General features: G+C 38.0%; 1 protein-coding gene across 2 annotated transcripts in view; it reads right to left on the bottom strand.

Moving 5' to 3' along the window:
- The window catches only part of SMG1 (SMG1, nonsense mediated mRNA decay associated PI3K related kinase), a 65,682-nt gene that overhangs the window by 37,005 nt on the left and 702 nt on the right, over positions 1–27,975 (bottom strand). Inside the window, exons 2-15 of one of the 2 annotated variants that reach the window (XM_027654899.1) lie at positions 19,056–19,219; positions 15,105–15,260; positions 11,011–11,147; positions 8,661–8,719; positions 7,709–7,922; positions 6,794–6,919; positions 6,627–6,699; positions 5,873–5,970; positions 4,204–4,377; positions 3,112–3,336; positions 2,349–2,450; positions 1,664–1,933; positions 973–1,103; positions 112–273 (exon numbers count right to left, since the gene is read on the bottom strand). In XM_027654899.1, coding sequence (XP_027510700.1) covers positions 112–273; positions 973–1,103; positions 1,664–1,933; positions 2,349–2,450; positions 3,112–3,336; positions 4,204–4,377; positions 5,873–5,970; positions 6,627–6,699; positions 6,794–6,919; positions 7,709–7,922; positions 8,661–8,719; positions 11,011–11,147; positions 15,105–15,260; positions 19,056–19,219 — 2,091 coding nt within the window. The remainder of the gene's footprint in view (positions 1–111; positions 274–972; positions 1,104–1,663; positions 1,934–2,348; positions 2,451–3,111; positions 3,337–4,203; positions 4,378–5,872; positions 5,971–6,626; positions 6,700–6,793; positions 6,920–7,708; positions 7,923–8,660; positions 8,720–11,010; positions 11,148–15,104; positions 15,261–19,055; positions 19,220–27,975) is intronic. The other variant, XM_027654900.1, reaches the window with a different exon arrangement.

The raw sequence follows: 27,975 nt of genomic DNA, 5'->3' as shown, positions 1-27,975 counted from the left end.
CTTAAATTTACCCCAAGTTTTACAGATAAAAATTATCCTGGTTTCTGAATTAAGGTATTCTACTGGGAAATAAAAAAGTACCTCCTGATTCATAAGAAAATGTTAAGTTACCTGGTATCTTGAGTAAGGTTATCCTTCTTAAGCAGTAGACCCAAAAGGTTTAGTATGATTGAGAAATGTTTTTTTGTTGCTGTGGTTACAGTACTAATAACTGCTCCATCAAACAGAGAGGGAGAGGAAGAACTGAGGCTACTGGATATGAAATGGTCATGTCTGAAAAGGCAAGAAAAAGCAAAATATGTAAACCCACCCCAAGATTAGGGATACTTCCTTGAAGTTTACAGGAGGGAGGAAAAACAACAACAAACAGCAGAATTTCAATTTACACCCTCACGGTAACCACACTATGTCAAAACCCAAGTGTTTTGATCCCTAGCCTAAAAGAAAAAAGCTACAATTTTACATCAGTCCATGCAGCCCAGTAACCTGTTTTCAAGTGTCTGGTATCCAATGCTTGGTGAAAAATCATCAATACCAAGCCATGTACAGAATAACAGTTAAAGTAGTATATTCCACTACTTAGGTAACATTTTGTACTAACAAGGTCTGAAACATATTTACATCTGCTGTTTATATCTTATTAACTATCCTGGATCTCTCAGTAAGGAAAATCATAAATAAATATTACTTCCTTATTTACTTTCAGAAGAGTTCTCCCTCAGTTATCTCTATTCAAACACAAGATTTCCAATCTGCCTTTGAATAAAAGGCCAACTTTAAGCCATGGAATGCTTTCCTGGCTGAGATACAGCTTCCCTGCAATTAATGAGAGTACAAACTGATCAGAGAAGTCTGGGCAATAGTTTGATTGTAACTGAAGCTTATTTAAATTCGTTCCTTCAACAACATATTCTTTTCAGATCAGTCAATCCTAGTGCTTTTAAAATACTGATGAATTATTAGACTTCATACCTGGAACAGTGGGAATACAATGTATAGAGCACTGCATACTGGACAGCAGGGAAGTGAACTGCTATGTCACCATGAACAATCATCAGATTTTTACTCAGCAGTGCAAACACAGTCGGTGAAAGGGCCCACATCTAGAAAACAATTGCAACATAAGCAAAGAAACATAATAAATAGGAGCTATTTTTAAGTGCAGTTTCCATACCATTAATTATGTTTTGCTTTTTCCCATGGGAAATAATTTAACTCTATTATTTTCTGACCTTAATTGTAACTATTTTCTTTCCCCTTTTTAAACAGTCTGTTAAAAGCAGTTCGTGTTTTTATTTGGAAAGATCTGGAAAAAGTGTTTTCACATGGTCAATATACTACCAAAGGACACACAACCTGCTTTTATCTGTCTTGATTTTCAAAAGCAATTACTATGATAATCTTAGAATCAATCCATATAAACCTTGTAAGATGCTCTTCCCTAGAAACTGCTTTCTCTTATTCACCAACTAGAGATATAATCCACTGATTACGTTTCACTTAAGTTCTAATATTGGAAGTTTTTCTATAACAAATTAGAAGACAAATAGGATCATTTTAATTATTTGTATGTGCCCTACTGGTGTAATACAATAGGGTATATTTTGAGTAATAAAGTACTTTTTACACTTATTGCTCAACTGTCTGTAGAGTTTTTACTCACCCCAATTAATGAGTTTTTAGCATTTCCAATAGTACTTAGAGCACTGAGGTCAAATATAACAACAAACTTGGCATTATCGACATTGGATATAAGCTTCTTGAAAGAGTCATGCTGGATTTCAGAACAGGCCTCAGGAAGGTGTAAACTATGAAGAAGACTATTTAGAGCACAGGTCATTTCTCCAAGAATCAACCTGTAAGCAGTCTCCAAAACAGGAATGTTCTTCAGGCTCAATACAGCTTGGTATACAGCAAGGGCTGCTGCAACAACCTTGGGAATACAATTAGAACAAAATCATAAAATATACTGATCAGCAACACAGAATTTAAAATTACTCTTCTTTAATAGCCTGGTCTGGTGCACATACATATTTTCAGCTTTCTCTAAGTACCTCTTGCTTAGAGCATCTATTAATTACTTTCTTGATCATCCACCTAACACACTGAGTATCAAAGCCAGGTCATCTAAAGACTTCTCTATCAGGAATGATGGCAAACTTACCCATTCTTTATCAAATCTAAAAGCTAAAACCAAGAACTAGCTATATGTGTCTTTTCAGAAGTTTCACAGATACACAGTTAGATTAAAAAATATACTTAGGATGAACAAAGTTTTACAGCTTAACATATTCTAGGAAATTCATGAAGGCCGTTGTAATACACCTGTAGAAGTCACTTCCTCTTACCTCTTTCTCTTTATGATAACGAAGAACAAGTAGTTTAGACTCTGGTATAAATAATTTCTCTACAAATGATGATGGTAGTTTTGTATTTATTTGTTCAACAATCTGGGGATAAAAACAAAATCATAAATATCTTCGATAATACAAAAACAAAATTAGGTAAAGATTCATTAAAATACTGTTTTTCTAGTTTGTATACACTATATCTAGAAAAAAGTTTCCCAGCAGGAAATTTGCAGTTATTTTCAGGCTTTAATAGCACAGTTGAGAGATGTGTGATTAATCTACATCAATGTAAGATTTAAGAGTTTGCAGCCTACACATTAAGTGCTGTTTTGAAGAAGTCTGACTTTCCAAGTCATGGCATAATTAGATAAACAGAACATATTAAGCACTAAGATTCTGAAATCATTCAGGTGGTGTTAACAACTGCAAGGGTCAGAGAACTGCACTGTCCAACAGTCAAGCCAGACACGAGAAGAAAAACAAGAGAAAGACCATCCAAAACAACAGCAAAAAAACAACCCCACCAGAAAACATGAATACTCAGGCTAAACTAAATGCCACTTCATCAACAAGCCAAATGCCTAAACAATCCAGCAGCACAAGCTATACAGAAAAACAGCATTTATAACTGGAACTTCTTGCTTATGATCAGGAAGAGTTGAAAATATTTATCTAATACACACCCAAAAAAAAGGAAGGTAGCTTAGAAGACAACGTTTTTCAATGCAAACCCCCCACAATAATAAAAATATGTACAAACCAGTGTCAACAGATTCAGGACTGAAATGACATAATCAGTGCCACAAGTCTGACAATTTTCCATTTGATCTAATCCATATGTGATGACCATGTCACAGTGTATGGTCATACTTGGATCCAGGCTGCCAAGTAAAACCCCAACACACTCATTGGCAGCTGTAAGTACTGCTTCAGAAAAGAATACTTGGTTTGCTGCAGTCACACATCTCATTACTCTGTACAGAACCTGGAAAATTAAAACCATAACTGAATTAAACTCCATTAAAAAGAGATGCTATTTAATTGTATTCACATCCTTTTGATATCCTGTCCCACCACCTACTCTGCAGTTTGGTCAATTCTATTCTGAATAATGCACATGACAGCATTACACTTCAGAAGTGTAAGAAAAAACAAACTTTCAATTGTTTGGTTTCCAATTCAGCTGAAGACCTAGGAGACCTAAATTCATTATTCACAATTCTGCTCAGTTCCAACAGAACTCCTCTTGTAAAAGAGACTAGTTTGAATTTTCTTGAGACAGACTAGTTTCGCCACAAGAATCCTCTACAGATTAAGACAGAAGTTACATAACTGTTTTGTCTTTAACTGGGAAATCCATACACTTATTTATCCAAGAAGTTGTGTCCCTCACAAAATTCTGCAAGGGCATAAATTCCAGCTGTGAAGCTCACACAGCAACAACAAGACTTTGACTACAGGTATTTTTATCTATCTCCTCCTCCCTGTTACAGAACTATAGCAGCTACTTAGCATATTATATAATATTTATTATGAGTTCACACCATCCTTTACTGTAGAACAAGAGGAGTTTGCTCAGAATTGAGAGATACAATTTCAGTATGAATAAAACCCTCACATTTTATAAAATCAAACTCACAATTTGAATTCAAGTTTTTACAGCATCACAGTTATCTGAATAAATGGCAACATGGTTTCAAAGACAGATAACAAGCATAAACCTAGCCACATGAAGTTAAAAAGCCTAAAAAAGTTCATTTCTGCTACGTGATTCCCATGTGCCACTATCACAATCTATACTTTAATATCATGTCAGTAACAAAGAAATACAAAGAAAAACTTGAGTTCTTACATCAGTTACATAAGCTTCTGTAATTGGTGGTCCTCTAATGGGGCTGAAGCGCTCCCCAATGCTCCTCACCACGGTACTGAACACCCGAAGAAGTGCAGCCAGTTTGGGCAGTGACACTGAGGGAGGAGGAATATCCTCATCTACTGATTCCCCAGAAGCCACATGGCTGAGGTCCTACAGCACACAAGTTTTACGGATCAGTGCACATCACTAACTGTTACACAGGGATAAAAGATCAAAATATGAGATTGAAAATACTTCATCATCTGTTTTTCAGACATTAAACTGTGCTATCTGATTATGGATGTATTTCTCCAATACCTCAACTACACATATATACACAGGTGGGATATAAGCACACAATGACCATCAAGTCACAGAGCAGTAGTGAGATGCTGCTCATTACCTTAGCCACTCAAACAGAGTACTCTGACTACATCTTGTGAATTAAACCAGAGCCTCATGGAGTTCCTGGTCCCTGGAACATGATCATCCATATTGCTGCACTGTTACAACAGTTGTCTGTGCACTTTTACCACTCTTCCAAAAAATTCCCATCCACAATGTTTGACTGGCCATTCCCATCACACTGTTTACGTGCAGTGATGTTGATCTGGAGACTAAGAGTTTACTAACAGACCACTTCATGCCAGCTGGCACCAGTGCCTGGGAACATTCCCAGAAGTGTTGATCTCATTAGTATAGATGTAGCCTGGGCCTATCCCACTGTGAGATAAAGACACACTAGCTGGAACCACCTCCCCCATGACTTAAGTTAACACATGTTATCTTAAAACTCTTCCGTGACTAAGAATACACACATTGACCAGTTCACAGCAGACAAGTTGATAAGCAGCGACTTCCTGCACTGGTCTGTGAATCCTGACCTGCGAAGCTGCACCATCAGAAGCCCTGGGGTACATGTAAGTACACTGATCAAATTACTGATTCTGCTTGGATTCTGCTCAAAGTACAATTTTACCTATGGAATCTGCATGTTAACATATACAATATAGTATAATCTAGCTACAGGCATACACACATAGGAACACACACACCTTAACAGGCAACAATCCCCCCAGAACCCAAAACTCTTCCTTTAATGACATCGTCAGATAAACTCTATGCCCTGCTAACTAAGTAAAGGTTACAAACTTAAAACAAAGTATGTTAAATGGATATAATTCAGTTTTCCATCAGTTCCTGCTACATTATTTCCTGCACAATATAATCTGTTACTTTATTTTAAAAAAGACAGGTTTATATCATTAGTCTACAGAAACAGTAAGATTCCCTCTCTCCCCCCAAGAGTTTACTACATCTGAAAAAGTTGGACAATTAAAGAAAACATCAAGGAAAGACCATGTCTTCACTGCAGCTCTTTAAAAATGAAGACATTCCTGTTTGGTCAATTGTTTTTATTTTTATTACAACATGATTCTCAATCAACAACGGCTGAAAGCCTGGCTATGATACCACTTAAGTAGCTCAGGAGGATTTGTGCAGAATGGTCTTTGTACACGCATTTAGTATGCTCCATAATTTGGTCCTCTTTTCCCCAGGAAAACCATGTAATTTTATTTTCTACAAAAGTAATACCACCACAAGAACCACAGCTGTGGAAAATCGTAACAGTTAACTCTGATATGTATCACAAAGTCCTGTTTACCTCAGCATAAGCTTCCATATCTTCCAAAAACTGACCCAACAGCGTGGTAGAAAAAGTAAGATCAGCCACCCAAAAGGGCTCCAAGCTCTGCAGCCATCCTGTATAAAAATACCAGGCCAATTAATACAGGGGAACATTAAATTTTAGTTGCATATTGCTGAGGGAAAAGTTGCTCAGGTAAAAGAAGGTTATCTGCATGAAAATTTTAACATAGCTTGTTTTTAAAATAAATATAAATGGTATTTCCCTCTTTTGTCCTTCTGAAAAATTAATTTTATGGTTCAGTCCTGCCCCACAGCAGTTAAATGTTACAGACAGAATCTAGGACCATGGCACAAGAAACATAACAGAACTTGTTAGGAATAACTTACAAGACAACTGCTACAGCTTTAGAAAAGTTTCCCGATTTTTTAATGCCAGTAGAGTCTTTGCCAGAAAGATTTTCTAGAAATACTTAGGAGAAACTACATCCTTTCACAGAGACCTATAAATTCAATAAAAATTGTCATCAAGTTGCACAAAACTATTGATGTTTAAATGGACCCTGATTAAAGCATCCCATTTTTCCAGATTTAGCATAAAACGGCAAATGCAAATTTACTAAAAAGTTAGGAACAAAGTCTTTCATTATGTAGCCAGAAACTCAATTTGATTTTATGTCAACTTCCATGTTAGTGGAACCAGCCCTGTGTAAGTAAACCCACACCATTTGCAAGCCAGAGCAAACTACATGAGCGGCTCTGGCCAAACTCACCAGACACCTGCTGCGTCAGCGAAGGTTTCTGAGTGTGATCAATGTGCCACCCCACCAGTATGTCCACTGTGTCCTGGAAAGCAATTGTGAAAACAGATTAATTAGCCCATTTGCTGCACCAACATTTCTGTTCATGAAAGAAAATATAGAGCACAAAGTAAGCTTACCCTAAAATTGGTGCTGAAAATGTGCGGGTAGCATCGAGACACCAACAGGATGCACTTGACACACTTGCACAGTAACTCTGGAGTATCAACATTTTCTAGAATGGACTGTAGGCTGGTCATTACAAGCTAAAAAGTAAAGCAAAGCCATTAGACATTTCACTTCATTAAAACAGTATGTGAGATCTACTCAAGTGTTGAACACGCAGCAAACTACTTTGATTCAAACAACAAATAACTCAATACTCTTTCTGCAGGAAGTCAAAATGTGAAAAGTGTCACATATTCTGCATGGAAATAATCACTTTCAAGTGGGCATTTGCTTGAAATATGGCAGATCCCGGTCAAAAGCTCAGGGACACAGTTTTCTTCAGTTCTTTAGCCACAGAACAACTAATTGGTTTAAGTTCCTATCTCTCCTGCTGAAGTTTTTTTGCTCTGTAAAGTAAATATTAAATCAGAGCACAGACCTGGACATAGCTGTTCTACACCCAAAATAACAGACCCTAAAACCTGAATGAAGGGACCACATTCTGTCTGCACATATCCTACTCCCTTTAAGGTCTATTCACAATTCAAGTTAGAAATTGTAAATAGGAAGTAGCACAAAGCAATAAAAAGGTTGGATTTTGTGTACCATTCCACTTGAGTTCTACTTTTGGTCTCAACAGGATTCTTCTTCTTGGATCTGCTATAAATACTAAAAAGTTGCATCAAAGTATATATCACCCTACAAAGTGCTTTCTAATGTAATCAGAATCAAAATAATCCCATTCAGTCAAAGTTCTCTCCCAGTCGTAATTACATTTACTTATTATGTCAATATAGCACTACTTATTGTTCCTTCCCGTTTAAAAAGTTCATTCAAGTATTGCACTGGAAAAATCATTAAAAATCCTGTTTTAACTTGTGTTTTACCTGCATTAAAGATGAAAAGGCTTTCTTTTCTCCTACAGTCTCTAGTGCTTTGTAGGTTGCACACAAATAAAGAAGTTTAACTTCATCTTTTGTGGATGAACTGAATTTGCTAAAAATCCATTTAAAGATCTTCTCAGCCTCGTAGCTCAGAGAAGCACAAAGAAGGCCAAGACAGCAAGCTCCTTCCTGTCTCAGTTCTTGAAGCAATTTGCTACTGTATTTTTGGGAAATAAAAAAAAAGAAAGAAACTTGGGATCTCCAGACACAACAGCAGAAAAGAACAAACCACGAACAAATTAAGGCAATTTTCTAAAGCAAAAAAATATATACATGAATGAAGCTGCTTCTCTCCAACTTAATAGCATCAGTGATGAAGTCAAAACAAAATTCTGTTAAATATTATTTCTATAGAATAAGTCAACTTAATAAAAGTATGCAACAAATGTGCTGGTCTACTTGCAACACACTATCCAAGGAAAAAAATTCTTAACATGAAGTTGCCCCTGGGTAATAACACTGACCTGAGCACCAAAAAGCCCACACACACCTGAGCTCCCTCTACACATGCTCTTCACTGGATGTAAATGCTTGTAAAAAGCCTGAAGTTCAATTTGCAGCTATACAATTACAGCATTACAGTACTACACCCAGCTGATCAAACAGCTGAGACAGACTTCACCTTACCTATAACATCAAAGCCACACTGGTGCATTCACATTCTCTCCATGGGAAGTGTACCCTAGACAGTCTAACAGTATTGTTGATATGCCTGAGAGTCTTAACTGTCCCCCAATTTCAACCTGTTCCTGCAATATCACATCCATGCAAAATTAGTGAATTAATTCCTTTCAACCTTTCCCTTTCTCCATTCCACTTCTACACTGAAATCCAAACCTAATGGTGTCATTTTTCCTCTTTAAAGCCTTCATATTGTTTAGTTTTCCCAGCTTACCTTTCATTGAGTACATCATGAATGGCAGTCAGGATATTATCCAGTTGTTTAACTAGTACCTATAATACAAGATACATAAAAGGCATAAGCATAATAATGGCCCAATACTGTCTCCACAATAGGTCCTGTTTACACCCACATTAAACACACCACTGCCAATTCTGCTTGCCAATAGAATGCTATTATGCTTTCCAAGTCCACTGCAGACTAGCATGAACTATATTAAGCAATACTGCAATATTATCCTAGATGTTATATTTAATATTTATTTACAGTAGCCATGAAAATAAACTGGCAGCCTGCTATCAAGGTTTGTTCTAAGTTTAGTTCTTGCTGATAACATTTCATAACAAATGTAAGACTCACCATACAGCTCATGAATAGTGTGTACTGAAGACCAAACCTCTTATACTAATGATCAGTTGTATCACCAGAAAGTTTAATGGAACAGATACTATAATCTGAAGTTTCTACTTAGGCAATCCTGAATTTCAGTGAAATGGAATACTATTTTGGGGATGAAACATGATTGATGAACCAGTGCTTCTCAGTAAACATAACAAGAAATACTTGTTTTCCTAATGTGCACTAAACCCACACCACATCCCTTAGTTGATTGCAAAATCATACATTAGGTGCAACTGTGTAAGATTAACAAGAATTTTCCTCGACAAGTTAATAAAAAGGTTTGTTCTCTTTTCTTAAAGACATTCATCTTTAACACAGTAGATGTTATCCAGGGGTTTTTTTGAAGACTTGAACACCACCACGCTTTTGAGAGTGGGGGAAAAGAGAGAGGTCCACATGTTTGGCCTCTCAGAACTCAGAAGGACATACTAAAAATGTGTCTGGTATCTGCCAAAGTGGCTGCAAAGAGACAAGTGAAGGCATCAGTATCATTTAGAAGCTGGAGCACAATGTCATTAGATGACAAGTGACTACTGACATACTACTTTGTTGAACACACATTTCAACTCTGAGAATGAAAAGAACTCTGTTAAACCACATTTAATAGTGTCAGGAACTGCAGGAGCCATTTCTAGATTAAACACTGTCCGTTAACAAGTTTTAGATTTGACATCACGGACATCGCTTGACATCTGATCATATCTTCATTAGTGAACTCAGAGAAGTTTAAACAAAAGTTTTTTGGTGACAAACTTTTAACATTCTGACCACTAACAGAGTTTGTCACCACTGAGTTAGACATTAGAATGGCAATTCCAGTATGTTCTGAGATACTAAAATAAAATGCAGTTACAAAATGAGAAAGAAACCTGGGGAAAAATGCACAGAGAATGGAAGTAATTAATAAAACCCAACCACAGAATAACTGTGGAAAGCATTTACTCCCTAAATCCTTGTAATAACAAGGATTTTGTTTCAGAGGAAAGCTGAAGTACTAGCTTGGCTTGAACAAGGGCTGCTTACACCTAGTTGCACAGGCTAGAATAGTCTCGTATATTTAAGTATCAAGCCTTTTGGAAAAGAGTACAATCATGAGTGGTTAATTAATATATAATGAGAGAATGAACCAATTTCTTATAAATATGAATAGACACATGCCACAAAAGAAATATCACAGCACTGCCCGTAAATGAGTGGCAGGGTATTAAACCATCACTTCCTGTTTTTTCAGTACTTGAAAGTACTAAGCTCTCCAAAACAGTGGGGGAGATGTGTCAGACAAAATACTCTTTTAACACTTCATTTCAAAATAAGTAATATTAAAAATGCATAGCCACTGAGGGATACTTCCCTCCCCCATCCCCAAATCCTTAGGAAACCCTTGAGAACATTAGAGACTTCAACAAACCATTAAAAATCCTAAAGATGTAAGGAAAACAAAGACCTATTTAGTTCTCTTCCCATAAAAGGGAATCCATGTAAAAGATGTTTAGTTAGAAAGCTGAGTAACTAAGATGAAGCTATTCACAAGACTAAATACCTGTATATTTTTAATTTAAAATACAGAAGCAGTTTTTAAACAAGACAACACCACCTTCTACTTCCTTTTCCCTCAGTTTCCTTGGTGAGGGATCCAAAGGGCATTGCTAAGACAGGTCAAAAAACCACACACACATGCTGTGTTTACTCCTACAGTTCATACATTCAAGGAGTTTGGTTTAAGGTAACACGTCATAAGTAATCAAGCAACAAAAAAACTTCCTGAATTAAGGAAACAAGACAAGACAATCCAAGAACACACTCTCCTTTCTCGTGGAATGAAATTCCTTGTATCCAAGATATTCCTCGCAGACATATCCCAACAGCCTGATTTTTAAAAAGACAGTTTTATAGAAAGAGTGCATGGAAATTCCAGTGCCACGGAAAAGGAGGAATTACTAACCAGTTTGTTTTCTGGTTGCTGAATGAATTCTTTCAGTTGCTTTACAGTAGCCAGTCTTCGGTCTCTGTCGTCTTCCCGAGTAATCCTCCGAAGAAGATTTGACAGTCGAGACTCGTCAGAATAAGACAACGATCGCTCTGAAAAAAGCAATTTATTTTTTTTTCAATAATACCCTCTATTGTCCAAAATGTGTACTTTTGAACTTATTAAGTAATTAATAGTAATTTGAGAAAAAAAGATAAATCATGATTTATTTTTAACTTAGTGAGAAGAAAATTAGATGTAAAATCTAACTAAGCTGCCAAAATATTTCATTTCTTCCCATGGACAGCCCAATACCCACATAAAACTCATGCAGAACTAAGCAGAACTGTTTTACTTCTACACAAAAACCTGGATTTAGTTCCCTTCTACATAAATGGAACTAAAAAAAAAAAATGGGTGTGGCAAGGTTAAATCTGACTGAATAGATAAACAAAAACAATTCAACAAATACTATTTAAAGAGAACCTTGTGGATAAAACAAGCTGCTTCTTGAAGCAAAGAACCAGAGTTAGGTTCAATAACTACAAAGAAACAAGATTTTCTCTACTACTTTGGTACAAGAAGACAGGTTATGAGTAGCTTTATGACGAGTAGCAAGGTTCTGCTTTGGAAAGGAAAATAGATCTATTCTTCCTTTACTGAGGCACAAAAGCTCACAGTGTGCAGAGGTGCAGGGGCTATTTGCTTAAGCAGACTATAATGTAGGAGAATTAACATCTTCCTAAGAAAACATTTCATTAAAGTTGATCAACAGCACTCAATACCAGGTGAGGTGACAGCTTACCTGATTTAGTACCAATTACCTATGAATTCATACAAATAATTCATTTCCCTCTTTTGCAAAAAGGAAACAAAGTTTCTTTCGAGATGTTTAACATTAGATGTTTCATGGTGGTTAAAATCAGAGGATTCATGGAACATGATGATGTTTTCTTAGTCAACATGACTAATGAGAAAATCCACGACAGCTACAGACAGCTTTTTGCTCTGGTATGTTATAGTCATCAGATATCAGTCATCTGATGGGAGCAGCCATAAAGGCAACCTGGTTAAAATGGGAAGGTTATAATTGGAAAATACTGACAAAGAGGTCATCTGCCAGCCTGGGAACCTGGAACATCCTTCTAGGGCAGTTGGGTACCTAAGAACAAGACATCTCAAGCTATCCTTGATAAGCACAAAACCAAGAAACTGCAACAACAAATTTGTTGTCTGCAAAGGTGAAGAACAGACTGTAATGGTGGAGAACATCCTGGGAAAGCAGGAATTGGCAACAGCTATTGGCAGCTCCAGTTGGAAAAACAACAGCAAACTGGGAAAGCAAACTGATCTGAGAAAATAAAGAGCAGCAGCATCTACTGGCTGTTCCAGGTGAAAACCAGTAGTAACTACTGTAGTAGTTAGTAGCTACTGGTGTCCTTGTGTATTACAGATCCTATAAACCCACCCACAGGCCAGTAACTCCTACAGGTTGTGCCATCATCTACAGGAGAGCATGGCTTCTGTCTTATACTCACAAAATAAATATTCTCAGCCTTATTTTCATGTCTCTATTTTTTGAATTTAAAAATAAAAGTATGAACAAAACAGGCTTTGATAATCTGTTTCTTGCCAGGCATCAGTTTAAGCAATTAATTTTGAAGACACCTGACATTCTGAAGGATTAGGCAGGCTTAGCAAACATTAAAATAGCAGTAAGAGTCTGAAGGATCAAATCTACATTTTGTTCCTAGCTAACACAACTACACAAGACATGCAGAGATGTTATCTGACAGGCATGAAGAGCACTTCTTTTGAGAAGTTAGTGATTTCACAGAAGACTAAAGCATACACAGCCATTTAGAAAGAATTCAAGGTTCTTTTCCCTTGCTTAATCTAGAAACCACAGGTTTCAGTAGTGACAAAAAGCTGCATTTCTGGTGAGAAACATACAAGGAATCACGATCAACAAAGACACCTTCTGAAGCTGTATCTGAGGTCTTCCTGAGTGCTGGTGCCAGAGCAATAACTACAATCCCAGCTAGATGGTCATTTACATTGGAACATCTCCTTGTATTCTGCCCAGAGCTGAGCCAGCAGCTGTAGTCCAAGGCTTGCCTGCCAATGGTCAATACACAGCCAAACTTCAGAAGGATGGACCTAGTGCAGTTATCCACCCAAAAAATTTGAACAGCCCTAGAGAAGAAAGAAAAGGACTACCAGGAAGACTGCTGCCTGCCCAGAAAACCAGAACTGTATAAATGAAACTATCACCACCAAGATTACTGGTACGAGACACACATTTAACCTCCACTAGAACAAGACACACTGTTCAAAACTTTCTACAAAAGCAGTTTGGGTTTTATTCAGTTAATACCTAGTAAACATTGGTATTACTCCCCAAGAGAATAAGTATCAGCTATTTGTTAAGTCACAATAATAATCTTAAAAAAAAAAAAAAAAAACAAAACAAAACAAAAAACACTAACCAAGAGCATGACTGAAGCTACACTAACCAAAGCACTACTGAACAAATGCCTGTGTTTTATGCTTTGTGAAAAATCAGTAAGGTCTCAGCCACAGGCTAACAAACAAGAAAATATCAAAGAATTTAAAAAATAATCCCACTGTATTTTAAACAAGTTATGAAAAATCAAAGCGACTTGCTGAAACCTACAACAATCACAAAGACAAGTTCAAAAGGAGAAACTCTTGAAATCTGACATCTAGAGGACAGAGAATTTACAAAACCCAGGTAGTAACTTCAGCCATCCAAAATTATCTATTTTAACCTTTTAAGGATTAAAGAGGTGCTCACATACCTAGGAGAAAAGACTGAATTTACTATTATTTAGTACTAGCAGAAAATTCATGCATGAGCCCACCACCAAAAGTATTATTTAAAGAGTTCTCTATTTCCTCTACATAGACATAAAAAGACACTAAAAAGACTAAGTAATTTTTATATCAAGACATCAGAATGGGATCATAAAGTCTGAGTTTAACCCATTCCAAAGATCAGGTTTTTGAAACAGTCATATCACCACTTGCTCCTCCGTTCTTCCACCTGCAAAGCACACTGAACACTACTGTCTTTTTTTTCTTCTGAAATACAAACCCCTGGGAAGAAACAGTATATATGTTTATAACGTGCCTGGCATAAAGCAGTTACAGCTTTTAGTAGTGGCCTAACTACTACTTATACCAAGTGATGCAGTGACAGTGCTTACTCATAACTAAGTTTCTATTTTCATTCAGAAGTCCTTGGAACAACTTTCTTCTTTTTTTTTTTTTTTTTTTTTTAAATTATGACTCAAACCTCAGATAGTGGGAAGAGTCAAGCCTTCTTCCTCACAAACACAAGCCCAGCATTCTTGCACCCTCTTGCAACTCCAAATTTGTTCTCGCTGCATCTCCCAAGACCTTGCCCACATTCCTTTGATGCCTGCAGTTCGTCCCCGCCTCCAACCCTGGGCTGAGCAAGAGGCAGCAGGAGCTGTGGCAGGCTCAGGAGTCCCCATGGCCTGAGTAATCAGCTGGTACTGTGATGTGATGACTTGAGTTGTGGCAGGCTCAGGAGTCCCCATGGCCTGAGTAATCAGCTGGTACTGTGATGTGATGACTCGCTGACCTGCAGGCCAGTGACAACAGGTAAGGGCTGAGCTCACCAGTGCTGCTCTTCCCACACTGATTAACAACTCACTGATTACCAACTTTTTACTCAGGCACCAATTTTGAACAAATCCAAGAGCAAGTTCTCCTTCTTAAGAGTTCTTGATCTCTCTGCCAAATTTGCTGACCTAAATAAGGGTTCAAAAGCCATTTAAAGGAAATTGAAAGATTGAGAGCCTAAGCCACATAGTCGAGGGATCTGCCCAACCTATGGAAGAAGCCTCAGTGGAGGGAACAGTAAACACCAGATGACAGTTTCCATCAACATCATCTAATCATAAATTAAAAAAAAAATTCATATAGAGTACCTGATCACAGTGAACTTCTTTTCATATTCTGAACACAAGAAATGTTGCCAAAAGAGATACTCTCTTCCTGAAAACACGTGATATCCTTACCCTGTGATTTCCTCATGTCTTTTGTGGCTAAAGCACGATTCCCATGCGGAACACTGGTAAAATCAGGATTGGTCACATTGTTAACTCTCAGCTCTTGCCCCAACGACTTCCGACCATAAGTATTTTCCCCAGATCCTCCATTGACACTGTAGCCACCTGTGGAGAAACCAACCTGACATTAAAACAGGCTCTCAGACCATATATTTAGTAGGGTATTGAGTTATGAGCTATTCAATTCATACACAAATTAGCAGCCCTATCCTCTACCACCTTCTTTAGGTTCCCTTTTCACTTTCACATGCACCAGTGTTTTGTTATATCCTGTAAGTTTCCAGGTCAACATATTTAGAATCTCGGTCTTTTTTTGAAGCCCATGAGAAAACCTCTACTGCAATGAAGTTGAACACCAATTTTGTTGTATTCAATGTTTTCTTATTATTATTTTGAGCTTGTATTTTACAAAGAGTTTCATGTCAAACTCCTAGTACATGTGGCTAGATACATTCACTTACTTGCTCCTTCATTATGCACATCAAGTCTCCATTCTGTTTTTGCTATAAACCCACCACACAGGCTCAGTAAAACGGTCCAAAAAATGAGAAAGCTTTTGAAAAGCCAAATATTATTTGCATGTACAGATTGAACAACTCTCTCAACATAAAGGTCAATATTTTCACACACTAATACTGCCTTTTTCCTTAATTAAAGTCAATCCTACATTCTCCCACTTGAGATACATCTTTAGTAACAACATAAAATTAAAATAAAAATGCCATTTTGAATAATTCAATTACTCTTACCCCTTACAAGAATATACATATTCAACTACTGAGACTGAAAATTCTTCCAGTCTACCACACCACTTTGAGGGGCAGGTTGAAGTGAAATTGTCCCCTGAGTCTCCCAATACTTCACTCAGTGCATTAGAGCTCATTTCCAAGGCAGCTTTCTAAAGTGCCTTGCCCCTGCCTGAGACAGGGAAGAATGAACTAATAATATTAAACTCAGAACAACAAAAGATATGCAAGATTTCCTTTCAGAAAAGGTATTTCCTCAAGTCCACCTGCTTCAATGTATAAAAGAAAGTCTGGGGAAAAGGAGAGGTGGGTCCCCATAAAAAGAGGCAGCCCACTGAGACTAAAGGTTGGATAAAAAATAAGTTCAAAGATCAAGGTGAATCTCGACCTCAGCAGTTGTGAAGAACATCTCTTGAAGGCAAAGTTTTTGATAAAAAGCAGATGTTAACTACTGGCAGACATTTGTGCATTTCTATACAGACAGGACTACCCTACTATTACAGAAAATCCTGTGCAAAGTCTCACTTGTAATTAATTAATTACAATTACGGGAAAGATAGTTTGTATATATTTGGATTTACAACATTAAATTTTACAACTCAGTTTTTAAACAAACTACCAGGTGTGCCCCCTTAATGTTATGTTGTCAGAATAAACCAATACTGTTCTATGAAGGAAATTACTTCTAACAGCAGTTAATACATTCAACACTAAACAGAAGTGTATCACTAAAATTCAAATCAACAAAGAAATGAGTTTAATCTAAGATGTCAGATGATCATCCATTCAGGTCACAAACATCAACTACCAAAAATAGAGAAACTACCATATACTACTGGAGTTCTTAAAAGTTATTTCACATTTTTCCTCTAGAACATAAAATATCCAAGCTTTTCTGGTTGTCTGCAGAGGCATGCAGTATTTGCTACAGCACATTTGACATCACCTTAGCTGAATTAAACACAAACCTATATTCTCCCACTTCACATGTAAATGGTACATCTTTAGTAATAATACTGCTCTAAATCACAATTTATTTAACTAAAAAACAGTAGGACAATCAGGTTTTTTGCCAATAAGGCTGTGAATACTATATTCTAACTCTTCCCTTATCTTCTGGTCTGAAAAGCTTTTAAAAATCCTAATATATACTAATTCTATATTTATATGTTAAATCTCAGGCCAAACAAAAATATGATCAGTTATGTCCCCGCTATTAATTTGAGCACAAATATGCAGATACCAAGACATAGGAAATCTTTTTAGCAGTAAGGACTAGAGGACACCATAGTTACAAATCAAAAGGGAAGAAAGTGTTGCAGCAAGGGAGAACATCTCATCTGTAAGTAAATACCCAAGAGCATTCTATTTAGTTTAAAAACTCACATCTTCCAACTCCCCTGTCTTGTTTTATAAGGTAAAGGAGAAAAGTTAATGTCAAGGGTTATTTATAACAAAAAAACCAACAGCCAGACTAATATTACAGATGCAAAGTAAAAGGACAGGAGTCAACAGTCGTAAGTTGCAGAAAGGGAAATCTGAATATCAGAAAAAAAATGAGTGGTAAAGCACTAAGCAGGCTCTTAAGTGAGGCTGCACAACCTCCCATCCTTAGAGGTTTTCAAACCTGAAAAGCTCACAGAAACTATCAATTTGGAATTAACTTTTGTCATCAACACCAGAAGCTGGGCTAAGGTAGGTGGGGAGGGGGGGTGTGAAATCCAGGACAGAAAATCTCAAAAGAAAATTCCATGCCAGCAGACACCAACACATGAATCGAAAAATCTTATTAACAAAGAAACTACTCTGCATCTGTAAGCTAACAAATTTCTCCAAAAATAAAAATGAACTAGACATACTTGGAATTTGGTTTTATAGTAAAGAATATCCTAATCATCTCTTTTCAAGTCACACCTGAACAAAATAGCCCAAAGTGCTGAGCTAGCAGAGACATGCCCCGCAAGACAGAGCACTGGAGGGAGAGGTTGGTGCATTTTTCTTTTCAAATGGCACTTTCCCAGCAACTTCACAAACTACCTTTCTGAATTTGTCTAAAACTTACTAGTTCTGTACACTGCCAGTACATTCTTTAAATGCTAGCACACTTCAGTTTATAAGAATAACCTCCTATGTCAGTGTTAAACACAGTATAACATTCCACGTTAGCTGACACACTGAAAATACTCCCTAAGCAGTTTCCCTATTAAAGTTAAACAACCTTAAGGTTCTCAAGCTATGCAGATAAACATGCTTCTGCCACCTACTAACAGTACCTATTACTTGCAAAAAAATAAATTTGCACCCAGCTGTAACTTCCCCTAAGATACAGCAATTATTTACAGACAGTTACAGGGCAGAGAAGTAGGAGGAGTACCAATACTTTTTAGGTTCCTGAACAAAAACTCCCACACTACTAATCCTGGGAGATGTTTTTGAGTCTGGCCTGCCTGAAGATTTATATAGTCTAAGAAGTGATTCTGCAAGTAAGAAATCCTATTTGATACCTGTATTTGGCAATTAAAAAGAAAAAAATCAGAGTATAGATTTCTTTTTCATATATGATTCTGAATGTTTAGTTACTTTTTAGAGATAGTATTTCCATCCTAAAAATAATAAAAAACACCCAGTAAAATGTATGAATCACACATCACGTGATTTATATGAAGTCAGACCGAGGCACATGGAAGTAGAAACTGCCATTAACAATAAAATATAGATCTGATTACCAAACAAAGATTCTAGTTTGGTGCAGTAAAGCTGCAATAGGCAATATATCAGACTAGCAGCCTGTTTAATCCAATACCAGAAGCACTAGAGAGTATTCAGGAAGAAATCAGCCTGTAGACCAAATATATCCAGAATACTATTCTTCAGAAAAAAGTGCTTATTCTCTTAATACATCAAGTCTTCTCTTGCATTCCTCTCCTAATGCAACTGCATATTTTTGTCAGCATTCATATCAACCACAACATTTCTTCTATCCCTGACAAATCTCTCAAAACAGTGATACTGTGACAATGAGTCAAATCACTTCTCTGCCTTTTTTGGAGGGAAAAAAAAGACAACAAACCGAAAAAATTCTCCACCATTTCCACTTTACTGCCTTTCCCTGAATGTCCCCTCACAATTCATACACGAAACAGCAACTGTATACCTTTTTCTTCATTCTGTATGTCAGTGTGGACTCTGATATCATCGTGTCTTTGCCGAGACACCACAGCTGAATTTGAGGGTTGTAATCCATAGGAGGCAGAACTGCCCCGATCTCTGGATGAAGAGTATTTTAAATTGTCCTGGTCAGCTGATGCACTGTCAGTTCTACAAAGAGAAAAATATTTTTTTTATGTAGGGGTATAACAGGAGTGGGATTCACATTCACTTACAAATATAACATATTTAAATGACAATCCCAAACGTATTTTCCTATGTAAAGAAGTTGTACATCTGACCTGCTTCTTAAAATGTGACCTTACAATCACACTGGGATGAGAATTCACTAATTATCACAACAACATGCAAAGGAAATGCATTCTAGTGTGCCAGTGCCTTTTCTCAGGACATTCTCAAGCCTCTTTTCAGCTGGATGCCTATATAAGGAAAAATCACTTCCCAGAGGTGACAAATAAAATACTACTAGGTACAGGTATGTACCACAACTAGATGACAGAGTGCCTACCATCTGTGAAAGTCATCACTAATCCACACATGAACATTTACATAATATGCCATGGGCCTTACTGAGCAACACAAACCCTCTTATTAGATGGAAGAGTTGCTGGCATGTAACTGATAATCAACACAGAAATCACATGTTGGGTTTTTACAAAATAAAAACTGCAAAACAAGGAAAGAGGCTTTACTGGAGAAAAAAGGTAAATTAAAAGCTGTTATCCTTTAGAGTAAATGTTTGCAGATAAAAGGTGAGTTAAAATCCACATTAAGTTTAAACCACTCTCATATCAGAAAACTGATTTATAGCCCAGAATAAATTTTGAAGGAAAAAGATTAAATGATGAAACCAACTCTCTCACTGGACCTACTAAGTGGTTTAATTTTCAAAAATACAGGAACTTTAATGAAATAAACTTGTGTGCATGAGACTTCAGAATCTAAACTCAACCAACTACTTTAAATGCATTCTTACAAGCAATGCTGGGGGTTTGACATTAGAACAAATAACACCCATCCAAAAGAAAAATCAGCAGAATTTTCTTCAACTCAAGTATATTTGAGTTGAATAGATTATTTACAGCGAGTTTTCCCCAACCAAACTCTAAAGATCTACTATTTTGACTTCAAGCTTTGGATGGTTCATTTGATTATTTTTTAAAAAGGCAGGACAGGTCATTTCTGTAAATTAACTACAGTTTGTGTAAGGATGAACACCACACGTTCTTGAGAAAAAGTCTTTCATTTTGACTCTTCAAGAGAAACTGTGATTCAAACTGGTAAATAAATTCAAGGAAAAGAAGTCAAATACATCTCGAGGCCAAAAGGGAAAAACACAGGTAAACTTTTTGAAAAGCAGTTGTTACTTAAGCTGTCCTGAAGGCTTGCTACTGTCAAACAAGGCTCAGCCTCAGTACAACTGAAGACCCAGACCATCAGGCCTGATATTTTCAAAACCAACTGGAATTAAAGACATAGACACACATTTTGTTCTCTGGAGAATGTTAAGACATTTTATTATCAATCTGGAACAAGAAGAAAATTGTGCTTTTGCCCTATTCTCACAGTGCAAGTTGACACTAAGTTTGATTGGCAGATATTATTCCCTTTTGCACTATAAGCAAATTCATTTTTAGATATAGACAGTAAGACACTTTTCCTCATTCAGTATTCACTGTGCCATCACATCTACTGCTTTGTCGAGCACTTGCTTGGACTATTTATAAAATAGGCTATGCTACTCAAGAGGCAAAGCCTTACTGAAAGTCTTTGTTCATGACAGTCAACTAGGATTGTAAAAATCCTTATACAATTGGACCTTCATCATTAACCTAAGCTATGTCAAACAACAAAGCTCAGCACTGTACCTTCAATGGTATGAACTTCAAATGTGTCTACACCATGTGCAGATTTTACAGTTACAGAGACCCCAGATTTTCTCCCTTCCCTAAATCCTCAGCAACTCCCAGCTCACTTTAGGCAATTACTTTAGCCTTTCAATGAAATGGAGTGACAAATTTTCAGTTGATAAATTTAAGCACCAATGGGTTCTTAAGTTTACCTTCCCAAAGGGCATCGCTTTTTTAAGGCAATGTGCTGTAAAACTGAATCATCTCCAATTGTCAACCATTAAGCCTGAAATTCCTACATCTGAAGGCAAGATGATTTAACATACAATTTTTAACACTGCTCTGCACTTCCCAATCAACTGGAGGACTACCCATGTTCTCAGCTAACCCCACTTCCCACAGTACAGCCTCTGAATGCTTTGTATAATCTTCCACTGTGGTAAAATACGTAAGCTTATTGTTTCCCTGGGAAAACCCACACACTCACTTCATTCTGGCTTTGGGAACAGCTATTTGCAAGCTAACCTGCTCACACTTTATCACAACCAAAAGGTGAGTCCAATTTTATTAAAAAATACGAACTTGTTCTCCTATGTATCAGCTTAAGAGACAATAGTTCCCACTACAATAAATGTGTAGCTTAGATAGCCAGCAGTTTCTATCTTTCCTTTATGAGGCAGAAAAAAATACTTTCTAGAAAGATGCCATTTCCAGAGAATGAGGTTCTGTGACCCCACCAACTGCTGTGGTCATTACTGCTTGGAAGGAGGATTTGGAACACAAAGGAGCTTGCAATGAGATTCACACCAGAAGCAGAGCCCACCATCTGATGGGCCTGTGCATTTCCAGCTGCCCAGTGACACACACTGTTTCTCAGGTGGGAAGCACATTCAGGGTCTGTACTGTAGGCTCCTGCACCAGCACTCTGGGAACTTGTGGTGTGGGCTCATCAAGACCTGTGGCTGCAGCCCCAGTTCCTGTTACCTGTGCTCCATCACCTGGGTGGCACAGGGCACTGCTGTGCATCCTCACCACGTGCACGGGAAGAGACACTGAATTTCCAAATCCATTTCTGAAAGACACTGTTTTTCATGCCAGGAATGTAGTTATGATTTTGAAAGACAACCACTTAGAACTCAAAGGTAGGTGCTCTATGGACAAATTCTTGACAAAGTCTTAAAAACAATCAGTTCTTCTGCCTCCCTCCAGCCCTTTAGGGTGCACTGCATCCATTCCACCAGGTGATGAGAAGAACTGTACTCCTGGCTATCTCAGCTCATGCCTGTATTTCAGGAGGGCACTGCTCCTGCTCATATGGCAGTATTTCCACTTTAATTGTATTGTGCGATGCAGATGGTAGGTTACTGACAGACCTAAAGCACAGCATCATCTCTCAAACAACGTCTCTAACAACAAATTTATGTTACACATATTGACATTGTCACAGGCCTCACAAACATTATATACTAATGGAATCACAATGTGCAATGTTAGCAACAGACATGGAAAAATAAAAATATATATGTGGTATTACACAGAGTCAGAATGAGAAATTGCAAGGATGAACACGACTATGACTACCTTATACTGTAGCTTCCAAAGCTTATTTGGCACTTTATGTGCTGCTTTATTTCCACCTGAAAAGCTCACTGCTGGAGACTAAGCAAAGCACTTCAGGAGCTCACATGACAGTTTTCATCTGTGCCTGGTTCTGGGTGGAAGATTACCCCATCACCACCAGCACCAACTGGCTGCATACACTGTTTTATCAATATCACTTATACAAAAGAGATTGCATTCGGTTTTCTGCAGGGTGATTTTAAACCCGCCTTTATCCATCAGAAAAAGAAAATAGTTCACCCACCCAAATAAGCAGAAATGGCCACTACTGTGTCTCCCCTCACTCTCCGAAAAGGCTGCTTAACTTTTTTCCATTGGCATACAAAAGGAAACATAGGCTTTTCAAAAAATCTATCTAGATCTCATTCCATCAAAGGTATGATTTGACTTGCCAATTTGTTTGACTGAAAAGAGCATGGATGAAAACAACTGGTTTAAAAAAAAAAAAAATCTTTATCCAGAAAAAAGATTTTAAAAATATAGGTCAATCAAAAATAAATCGTGTTTCTTTAGTTATATGGAAGCCTTAAGAATTTTTGTCCAAGAAGCCTGTTACAAACAATCTGGTGTATACTGTTTTTATGTAGCTTTTTCAGAACAACCCTGCCATATGGATATTATTTTGAGACAAAAATCACTTAATTATTCTATTTGATTTTATTTCCAAGTACAGGACCTACATGAAGGCTTTATTTTGAGACAACTCTACTGTGTGAGCTCTATTATTGCTCAAGTCGGTCAATTTAATTGTTTATTTGCTCTATTTGCCAATTTTATTTGCTACAGCAGAGATAAATTCTTCATTACTTAAATTATCAACAAAATATTTAAATTTTAAGAGTCACTGTATCCACTCAAATTAACAGCTTCCCACCAAGTTTCCAATTGTTCTTCCACTGGCAGGCAGAGCCGTGACAGCCTCCTTTTGCCATGGTCTTTTCTCATGATTTGGTCCACCTTGCCAAGCTTGAACCTGGCTGAGCCCACTCCAAAGCCTACTTTTGTTTCTATTCTTGTGTCAAGAGAGTGGTCGTGTTTTCTACTAGTGAAATAACAACTAATTAACTATCCTCCTACTGCAGTTCTGCAATCTCCACTGCTGGACATCTACCTGCAATCACAGTAGTGTTTCAAATCACCTCTTGATTCTGCATCACTCCATCCTTACACAGGAGCTCACCAGTTTCATTCTGTCCTGTGATGGACATTAGAAGGAAACGTCAGGGAAAGGTATCATAGGCACATCCTCTTCTTTTTCCATAGATATCTTCTGATAGCCATTTTTGGGTACAGGATATTATGCTAGCTAAATCATTGGTCTGATCTAGTATGGCTATTCTTGTACAGAAAACTATCTGTACTCCAAGTTTATTCTACTTTCCACCGGCACACTTTCATCTTCTTTCATCTTTCTCACATCTCACTCTCCTCTGTTTTCACATTAAAAACAAAGGTTTCCACATTACAAATTTCAGGTCCTACATTTTACCAAAAAACAAAAAAAGATCTTTGATCTCACACCCTCCCAACCTTATCAGCATATTCACTCAGATGTGAAAGGAGACAGAGAATTATGGCTGCGAATGAACCCATTCCTGCTCAGCATCTCCCACAGGCAGTCCACTGAGTCTCTTCCCAACATTTCCACTGGCATCTTGTTCTCTAAGCTGCCTTCAACATCACTGACTATTTTTCTCTCTCTCTCTCTCCCTCCCTGTGTACATACCTGTATCTCTCAGTCTTTGCTCTCTCCTCTCTCTCAATTACCCCTGAAGAGACAGAAGCCTTATCAACTTTCGACCTACATGACTCTACACACCCATTCTCAGGGCATTTCAGCAACATCCTCAAACACCTCTGTGTTGCCAACTTTCAGGTCTCTCACCTGTGCAAACTAAGGTTTCAGCCTATTTCTAAGGAATGTTTTCTGTGTACCTTGCTGTACATGCAAACACAGAAGAAAGAGTCTCTGTCTCCACTTCCCTCATACACAGCACCCACTACTATCACCTGCTCAATATTCACTCCACAGATCCAGCATTATCAGACAATATCCACAGTGAGTGCTTGCTTTTTGTGAAAGACATGCCTCTGCCCTTCACAGCCACATAAGAAGCACTGCTCTAAACATCACTTTCCTTGGCCGTTTGCTCTGATGAGTTTCTTTGCTGTCTGCCAATACCTCCCAATCTGTCTTTAATTAAAGACAGGGTACTTGTCCTCAGTCACAAAGCTCCAGACAATATGCTCTCCTGCTTAGGATATAAGCTACCTGAAAGGAGACCCATATTTTAGTGTCTTGTCTCATGTCTAGACCCACTGGGCCCAGGCAGTAACTTGGTGTGGCAAGCACCATGCTGACAGAGATCAGTAACTCACCACTGACTCACACTGCACGAGGACACATGCCATTTTCAAGAATGAAATGCAGTATTGAACCTAACGGGACACTTCTGGAACTTTGCTGAGATGTGAAAGATCATGTTTTACACTTTTCCACATACTCCCCTCCGAACTGCATTTATGACTGGAGAGACAGAGAAGTCCTGTTCATTAAAATCCTTCTCTCACTTTCACCTAAGCATGTCATAGTGCACTTGCTAACCTGCTACCCTGCACTCCAGCATTTCCTATCAAAGGGCTGTACTGCTTGTTTCAGTACATAATAAGCCTCTAGTACTCTAACAAATTAACTCTGCTCACACACAAGGCCTGCACACTGACATGATTTTATTTTTTGCCCCAGAAGTTGCAATAGGCAAAATGCAGTGAGATCTGCTAAACAAAAAGAAAAGAAACAAGAAAAGAAAGAAGTAAAGGTCTAGACAGCTGTAAAGATTAGAAAAAAGGGGAACAAGATCTTATCAAGCCTTCTCAAAAAAAATTTCACCGTTCTCTGTCACATACATCCAACATTTATCTACAAAGTTTTTGTGTTGCTATTAATTTAGAGCCTGGTACACAGCAGTTCACAAACTAATATGCCCCTATATCTCAGGAAAACTTCTTCCTCTGTAATACAGAGCTCTATCAATACACAGTTGGAAAACCAGTTCACGTGCATCTGACACAGAGGCACAAATTAAAAAAAAAATAATCAAATTTTAATTAAAAACTACTGCCCTTTAAAGAAGGTTTTATGCTCAAACTTTCAGTTTCACACCATTTTCACCCCAACCCCCAATGGTGATTAGCATCACTAAAAACTGAGAGGAATCTGGACCTAGTAATGAAAATCAATCTAGTACATACAGAAATGTGGATTTGAAAACACAATCCATCTGACACAACACCCATGCATCAGCAGTTCCTTCTTTTGCCATTAGGAACTTGAAACAATTACAATTACTACAGCTTTCATTACTTTGGCCATGTCCCTCCCCTCTTCTACACCCTGCAAGAAAGCATTTACCAGCAACATCACCTGAAGTAAATGAAACTAAGAGTCACCAGAAGGGAAAGGGGAAGGAAAGAATATTTGTATATTTGTCTTGTGGGGTTTGTTCAAGAGCATATTCCAAATGATCAAAGAAACACACATTGTCAGTTTTAGGTAACAGATTTCCTTTCAACCAGGTATTATGAGTAACTTTTAAAAATTAGTTAACATCAAATCAACAAAGACTGATTTAATCTCTGCACTGCCCTTTAAGTCTGTAGTGTAGAATCACAAGAAGTTTCCCATCACCACAGCCATCTTTCTGAGATGCAAAAAAACTGGAGCATAACACACAGAGGGAAACATGCTGTGTTTGGGACTGTGTGAACATTTCTGACTCCTGGGTTCCCTCGGCAGAATAAAAAAAATGGTAATATTTAAAGGAAAGGATAAAGTTAAATTCTGAAAAGTGACAGGACCAGTGTGGAGGAGTCAGCTATTTCCTAGCAGGAGCTCTTGATCACACGGTGTGATGGAAACAGAACGAGGCCCTGTCCATGCTGTGAGGCTCCCTTAGGCCACCACACTTTCTCCAGTGCTTTCAGAGTTTTGTTTCTGCTGTGGCTTTGTGGATAATTATTTTAGCAGCTCAGTTTACAGCAGCCATACTTGAGAGCTAAAGTGGCACCAGACCACAGCACAGGGAAAGGACCAGAGCCAGACACAGGGGTAACAGTCTAACTTCTTAAACCATCCTTATCGCCAGAAAAAAAAGGCATTTCTGCAGCTACACTCTCAGTTTCACCCCTAACACCACTGAACCTACAGCAGGCAATACTGAATTGGATGAAATCAGCTTCCTAACCCCAGTAACATGTATTTTTTAGACTAAAAGGTAGAACTCATGACAACCAACCAGAATGCATTAATAGAAGCCACCCACTACAAAGTTACATCCAACTTCTTCCAGGTGGGAAGGTCTCAAGTTAGGGCAGCCCAGATACCTGAAGCGAGGTAGTAGTTAAGGAATATGTGAGAGACCAGACTTCTTAATTCTCCCACAGAAAATCTAGATGCCTTAAGAAAACATCACTAACGAGGTTCATAAGTTTTTAAGTAAGGAAAAAACAGTAAGTTATTTGACCAAGTAGTTCAATTACAGAATAAATTAGAATTTAAATAACTATGCCCCACACACCATTAAGAACTGAATAGCCTCTAGCACTCTTCAAGCAAAAGGAAAGCTTCTTTCACAGTAAATGCTGAAATTACATCTGTGTTTCTTAAGATCTACCTCCCCATACACTCAATTTTCCCAGCCCAACTGCATGAGAATGTCACGATCATCTGTCAATACATTGCCAAGCATGTGCCACTCTGTTCTCTGCTGGAAAGTTTATAAGTAAGATCCCATGTTGTGTTAAACTTCCAAAACCACTACAAAAGCCTCATTAAAACACACTAAAAAATAAATTAAGAAACACCAAATTTACTTACAATTTCTACATGACAACTTTGACTCTTCAAATAGCAAGGCTGAGCAGTAGAGCAAATACACTGGCATCAGACACATTAGAAGAACACAAGATTTGAAATACATTCTATACATATCTAAAGAAGCCAAGAGACTTCGAATTTTACTTCCTAAAAACTGCCAGGTATAAACACACCTAAAGCCTTACAAAACACATTGTAAGAAGGCTGGGGTGAGAGCTTATACAGATCGACTGCCCTCCCCAGATTAAAAAAAAAATAAATAAATATATAGAATAAACCCGCACTACGTTGTTAACCCTCGAAATATTACCAGTACTCCCGCAGCCTCAGCTCTCCCCTGGTTGTCTGCCAGCTGAAAAAAAACAGGCTGAAAACAGCGGCCCCGAGCCCACCGCCGCTCCCCGCACCGCAGCCCCCGGCCTCGCCCCGCGGCCGCAGGGGGGGTAGCGCTGCCCGCAGCCACCGCCGGGCACGGGCACGGACACGCCGCAGGCCGCGGGAGCCGGGGGGCCCCGGGGGGAGGCGGGCGCGCTGCCCCCGCGCCGGGCGCTGACAGCCCC

The sequence above is a fragment of the Corapipo altera genome, unplaced genomic scaffold (assembly GCF_003945725.1).
Source record: "Corapipo altera isolate COAL_440 unplaced genomic scaffold, ASM394572v1 98, whole genome shotgun sequence".
Lineage (NCBI taxonomy): Eukaryota > Metazoa > Chordata > Aves > Passeriformes > Pipridae > Corapipo > Corapipo altera.
Note: the sequence above shows the minus strand (reverse complement) of the source record. Positions and strands in the feature narration are given on the sequence as shown.